Source organism: Charadrius vociferus, unplaced genomic scaffold (assembly GCF_000708025.1).
Source record: "Charadrius vociferus isolate BGI_N301 unplaced genomic scaffold, ASM70802v2 scaffold385, whole genome shotgun sequence".
Lineage (NCBI taxonomy): Eukaryota > Metazoa > Chordata > Aves > Charadriiformes > Charadriidae > Charadrius > Charadrius vociferus.
Genome location: NW_009648925.1, coordinates 1,680,937 through 1,687,838, shown reverse-complemented (window position 1 = coordinate 1,687,838; position 6,902 = coordinate 1,680,937). Strand labels below are relative to the sequence as shown.

General features: G+C 45.6%; 1 protein-coding gene across 1 annotated transcript in view; it reads left to right on the top strand.

Moving 5' to 3' along the window:
* Nucleotides 1-5,014: 5,014 nt before the first annotated feature.
* SCTR (secretin receptor) overlaps nucleotides 5,015-6,902 on the top strand; it is a 25,868-nt gene continuing 23,980 nt past the window's right edge. Inside the window, exon 1 of the mRNA XM_009887257.1 lies at nucleotides 5,015-5,059. Coding sequence (XP_009885559.1) covers nucleotides 5,015-5,059 — 45 coding nt within the window. The remainder of the gene's footprint in view (nucleotides 5,060-6,902) is intronic.

Genomic DNA, 6,902 nt, shown 5'->3' with positions numbered 1-6,902 from the left:
GACAGAAAAAGTACAAAAATGAAAAGAAACACCTTTTTTTTTTTCCCCTCCCTGGGAAGCGTCTTTTTCAGGATCCACGTTGTGGCCGCAGACACGGCAAAGGCACTTTTTTCTTCAAAACCGCTCGTCTATGAACACATAAATTGTTCTTCTTTGGTAAGGCTCAAATAAAGGTTGTTCCCTGAGGTGAGGCGACACGAAGCCGGCCGGGATCGTGCAGCGTCCACCAGGGCCTGCACTGGCTTAAAACAGACTTTGAAAGTTTTATTAAAACATTTTAAAAAGGAGACCATCTCTTTAACTATTACCTATAAATTCTTGCTTTTCAGTATTAAAAAGCAGTCCCTTGAAACATAATGCTGGAAACATTTTTCAGTGTATTGCTCTTCCCACCAATTTTTTTTTTTGTGTTTACTTTTACCTGTGTGTGTACAGGGGAGAAGGGAAAGCACAATTTTCATCCTTTTTTTTTTTTTTCATTTCTTCAGGCAGGTGAACTGGAGAGATTGACAAGACTGAGAAATGCTGAATTAAAACACAGCTGTGTCGCTGCCTTGGGTAGACACAACCCCCTGGCATCCCTTGGAAGCGTTAACCCAAAGCCCTCCAGACACCCAGCAGAGTCGATGGAGGAGCCAAAGAGAAAGATTAACGCCAAAAGAATCTGCACTATTATCCTGCAGTGGGTAACATAAAAAAAATACATTTGAGAGTATTGGCTGCCCTGGCTCCTTCTGCCACGGGTGTATGATGTTTGTCTTGGGCGTGAACGTGTGTTTGGGACAAACCGTGTTCATAGCCCTGCTGTTTTTTTCATGATGTATTAAATATAGGCTTAATACAGAAAGCCAGAAGTATTTCCAGAACTTTTTTTTTTTCCTTGCATATTCTAAGAATAAAAATCTCCTCTTTCAGCTTCTCTAACATAGAGGTAAAATGTGAGCAAAAGTAGTGCAACAACACTCAGTTTGAATAAAAAAGGAAGGAAGAAAAACTTCGGATCATAAAATGCAGCTCCCATGCTTAGTAAAATGTAATTGCTGTTGGTTAGGAAAGAATGACACCTGCACCCTTGACGAGTCTGGGGAGAGATGCCCAGTGATGACAGCATTCAAGCTGGGTTCAGGAGAAAGTTCAGGATCAGCTTCTGTACCAGGTTCGTGTGAACTCCAGCAGCTCACTACCCCACCATTTCACAGCACGTTTTCTGCCAGATCTGGTCCTCACCTCACCTCTGCGTGTGCCCCAGTGTGCTACATCACTCTAAAGGCACGTAACCCCTCAGAGAAGTACCTAAAACACCTCCTGCCTGCTAAACGTCCTGTCTCAGCCTTCCTTTCCTGAGTGCACACACTTCATTGTAGCTCCATGTGCTCAGCTATCTGCCTTTGGTGGAGCTTTGACCATTTCAAACATCAGGGGAGAAAGCCACCTACCACTTTTCCAAACTATCCATTTACCTCAGCTGAGTAAACAGACCAGGGCAGGCAGTTTATTCTCCACCTGACAAGCTAGGGAGTTGGTTGAAATAATTTTCTCTTGCAGAAGGGATCTGCTGGAGAACCCTCGCAGGGGGCTTGGCTGCCCGACTTGGCTCCCCCGGGCAAGGGGAGATGTCTCTGCAAAATGCTATGGTTTTTGCATGGCACAATTTGGCACTTAAAATAGACTTTCCAGCTCCAGAGCTTAATCACAGTGTCCCACACTGAACTTGCTTAGGTCCATAGGTTTGCTGGGGTTTTGTTCCTGTTTCCAAGAAAAAGGCCATGGGAACATATTTCTCATATTCACCTCCTCTGATGTGGGAGATGAATTTTGGTTTACACTCAACACAGACAGATGTATATGTGAATTGTGTTTCTGTGGGAGGAGAATCATAGACGCACAAAATGGTTTGGGTTGGAAGTAGCCTTAAAGATCCATCTAGTTCCAGCCCCCCTGCCACGGGCAGGGACACCTTCCACCAGACCAGGTTGCTCAAAGCCCCATCCAGCCTGGCCTTGAACAACTCCAGAAGTTGTGGATGCCCCATCACTGGACATCTGTCTGTTTGCCCAGTGATAGTCGAGTGTAAACCAGAATCCATCTCCGCTTCCACATCAGAGGAGCTGAATATGATGCACCTCTGGAAAAGCACTCTGTAAGGTTTCCTGAGAGGTAGCAAATCAGTGGAAAAGGTACATGAAAAGAGGGGATTATCAGCCAACAAATCTGCAGGTTTCCTTGGGATGGCTAGTGTAAATAAAGATCTTGAACTAGGATTTAAATAGGTCATTATCACCTCAGTTTTATCTCTATATTCCAAACATCAGATGAAAAATGCGTGGCCTGATTGTCCAGCTGTAATAGAGGCATTGCAAACAATTTAATTATTTAGCAAAGAAGGGAGAAAAATAAATTAGTAGACTGAAGCACTAATGGAAAATGTGTCAATAAATAAATATTGAATATCAAAGTTGGTTAGTGTTTGATAAGTACACAATCCTACAATCAGAGTAATACAAAGCAAAGTAAATTCTTTTATTTACTACTAAAATTACAATTAAAAGTCTTTCAAGACTGCATGAACAAATTCTGATGTTTCATTCCTGGTTTAGATTACAGACTTGAAAGAAATTGCAGCTGTGACAAATTTAAAATGGATATACCGAGTAGGAATGAACACAGCCAAGTGCAACACTACATTGTTTAATTAAACAAACACCTCATTTCAGGATATGTGAATTCTTGTTAATAATTCTCTGTAGTCTGCTGCTGCTCTTAGGTTTCCCAGCCCACGGTGCCTGTCCCGCTGCACTGACATCTGCTGCACTGCAAGTCAAGCAATGGTTTGCACAGGTGAGAATTTTCCAGGTTTTATTTTGCATCCAGCTTCTTTCAAATGCTCAGCCTGCACATGAATATAAAGGGAGAGTCACAAAATATTAGGCTTTTCATTCACACCATCGGTGTTTAAATCCAACATTGTCTCTCTAAAACTCGTGGGCAACCATTGCCTACTTCAGAAAATGCCCCACGTTCAGAAGTACCTTCAGGAGCAAAGCTCCCTTGAGTCCACAAACTCGAGCAAGAGTGGTGGCTTTCAGGGGAAGCTGTTACAATATGAATGGAATAATAAAATATTCCTTGAGCCAAAGGAAGAGAGAGAATGACTTGGCACCCCACTGCGATGATGCAGCATTGCCAATGTGGTTTCTTCAGACTACTGTAATGACATTGTCTGGCTGCCTCTCAGAGCCCCTTTTAACAATTTGCTTAACCCTTTGACCAATTTCAGCCAAACTCTGTGGGAAAGCAGAGCTCTCCAAGAAATGAAAGTTTCTACAAGTTTAGTGTGGGCAGGGGCAAGGAAGACTGAAACATTTGCCCTTGTGGCAGCTGGCAGCTAACACATCCGACCAGGCAGCTGGGCAGGAGAGATGTGGGGTTAGAGCAAGTGCTGCCGCTTGCCCGACTCCTGCTCTGGGGATGTGGGGAGACACGAGGGTGGTGTATAGGGAAATGGAGACCATTGCAATTCAACGGGCCAAAGGAGCCCATCTAGAGACGAGCTGGAGTCACTGTGGTCAGAGTGGGCAAGGGAAAGGGCAACACTCACTAGGAAATCCAGATTCCTTCATTGTGCTGCTCCGCTGATGACTTGCTTAATGCAATAGTCGGATTTTCAGTGCGCAGGTAACGAGCCAGATGTTTTATGGCCCTAGCCATTGACTTTACTGGTAGATCTGGAGCACACCATCAGTAGACTGGAGAGCAGACCCTGAATTTTGGGCAATTGCTCATCACATTTGACCTGTCCAGGGTCACAGGCGATGGTAAATTGGAAAAGATGGTAAAATATGTTTCGGGACACTTTGCCAAGCTGAGGACTGCCATGCTTTAAGAAAGATCACTAGTGCACAGTACAAACTTTGTCTCTTTTTTTGAGGCCGTATTCTTTATTGTGCTACAGGTGAACTTGGCAAGCGAGGGTTTGGAGCGCCTGCCTTGGCAGCGGGGAGCCTGCACCCGGGTTAAGCACACAGCCCCTTTACAACAGTTTTGCCACAGAAACAAAACCTGGAAAAACAAAGAGCGCTGTGCTGCCAGGGAAGGGGACTGCTGAGGAGCTGCCTACAGGGAACCCAGAACGGCTGGAATCTACGTCCCACTGACGAGGTACCACAGGGAGCCAAACGCGATGACATCTTGCAACCTATAGCAGCGAGGCAAAATGCAGACTGGCTGTTTCTGTGGATGTTGGATGAGAGGGTGAAGCCCAGGGAGCATTTAGAGCCCTCTTTGGAAGAGGTGGGAAGGCAAAATCCCCTGTTTGCCCTTTCTCTGGTGCCTACCCCAGACTCAAGGTCACCTTCAGCTCCGGCGGCTGTGCTTGCCTGGGCTTGGTGGGAGGCGCGGGTAGCCGGCTCTCCTGCAGCAGGCTTCGCCAGCCTCCTGATTTCTGGCTCTCGGGGATGTGTGCTTGCTTCAGGAGGCATGTGCAGAGCTGTCAGGAGCAGAAGCAGCGCAGGCAGCCTGCACCACATTCCTCCAACCCTGTTTCTCAGCAGGGCTCTTTTTCCAGCGCTGTGTTTCCCCTTGATTGATTACCTCTGCCATTGTGGGGCTGACATCTTACAGGGGAGAGCTGCTTGGTCCCTTATCGTGGGAGCATGAGGAGTGATCATTCCCCAGCGACATCCCTTGATAACAGTGAATTATAGCTGGGAAGGGAGGCAAACGATAGCAGGAACATGCTCAACAGAGGTGTTGTTATTTTTGGGACAGGAGGCTTCTGCAGAGGAGGAGGAAGAGAGCTTGGAGGGTGGACGGGGGAGTCCTGTCATTGCTGATGCTCTCTAGGGCTCAGCAGCTGGAGAGAAACATTGGCTAAGGATGGTCAAAGCGGGGAAGGAAAAAAAGAGAGGAGGGAAAGGGATGAAGTGAAAGGAGCCAAGAGCCACGCTGCAGAGCATACAGACAGCCTGGTGACCTCTAGTGCACAAGGGATGAAGGAAACGGACTGTTATTGACTATGTGGACCATCTGGGTGATCATCTTTTGGATTTCAACTGTCCTGGTAGGTGCTCAGAGCTATCTATTCCCAATTGCATGGAATAACATGTTGTCTGAGTAAGTGTACCTCTATTCCATGAAGTTGTGGTGTCTTTGCTTAAAAAGGTCTGTGTAGCAGCTGTTTTTTTTTTTTTTCATTATTATTCTTGCTTCTGCTGCTTTCTGCACTAATTGAGAGGCCAGATGGTTAGATGCTGGATGCCTCAGTTTCCCCACCTATATAAAGACAGCAGCATGCCTCACTTTCCCCAGCTGTATAAAGACAGTGTTACTAACCTGCTTTGGTAAACATAGCAGGTTCTGTGATGAAGGAGAAAAGACTTGATGCCTTTTAGAGAAGCTTCGCTTATTTACACCAGCAAGCGATCCCCTAAGGGGGTATGCCCAACACTACCAAAGCCTCCCTTGATTCAGATTGAAGGAATGCAAAGCAATGCTTGACCCACAAAGTTTGGTTTCTTTCGTTTAGCTTTCTCACTTTACTGGGAATTTATGTGGCAGGTTGTCACTGCTGAGCTCCAGGCGCTCAGACCAGTCGGCGGAAGGACAGCTGAACCCGAGCTGTGATCTCCAGGTGCCGCTCAGCTTGTTCAGATTTTGAAAGCATGCAAAACCAAGACTGAAATATGTCCAGCTTGGGTGTAAGCAGCTGGGAAAGGATCAAACTCTTGGCAAATGTAAAAAATCACTGTTTCATTGCAACTAATGAAAAGATCAATCTGTTTGTTCCAGCAGGGGATTTGGTTCAAACTCTGAGAAAACCTGAGCTCTGCCTAGACATTTTAATGGGAGAGTGAATGCAGTCTGCAAACTTTTTTTGCCTTTTGATCATCTTCCACAGTAAGAATAGTGACTGTGATGGTTTTCTTGTCATTTTGGTTTCTTAGTCTTAGGTACTACCAAAAGGACTCTGTAAATAGATGTCATCGCTCAGGATGCCACTGAGAGCATCTCCTTCCACTTGTTCTTTTTCTAATCTTTCAAAATACCTATTTTGGTTTTGCTAGGCATCCTTTCTTCTCCTTTAAATCCTCTCAGTGAACTAAACCCACTTACTTTCAAATTAAATGCCTGTGAATTCTGTGGCTGCAAATATTATTTATATTAAATAATGTTTAGATCCATTCATTCACAGGCTAAAAACTGTAGTTGGCTTTTGCTATCAATATCACAAACTGCAGCTTTCTCCCCATTCTGGACATCTAGTTATCACTAGCTATTTCTGTTTGGAATGCTTTTGGTGTCTTATATTGTCTTTAAACAAAACATGAGGATGTCTTGCCCCCTCATCAAAATCTGACAGCCTGGGAGCTGGGAGCTGTTTCAGTGAACTGTTTAGGAAGAGATGAAGAAACCACATGTAGAAGAGCCCATTTTCCTTCACCATTTCAAGGCACGGGGGCAGGCTGTTTGCTCCCAGTTGCGGACGGTAAACACGCGTGAGACTGAGCACAGCTGGTAGCGGAGTGGGGTTATCTGGCCGTGAATCGGGATTTCGCATCGCTCAGCAAACAGCCGTGCGGGACCTGACACAGCCCCGCTCGCTCCCAGCCTGCCCTGTCGGATGCCAGCGTTGGTAAAGACTGACCGAGAGACAGTGTTTGTGGAAAACAAGGTCTTTAAACCAGCACCCGGAGGTTCTCTGCTTTCTCTGGGTTTAAAATCCTGTTACCCAGGATGTCTATTACCACATGTCTATTACCAGGCAGCGGTATCTATCTGATCAGAATAGGGTGGACATTGCTTGGTGGGGTAAAACAGTAACTGTAAGGCATTAAGTACACCATAATCCTGCTTGAGCAACGCATTTTATGTAAGAAAATGACACTCTTTAAGGCCACCTGTGT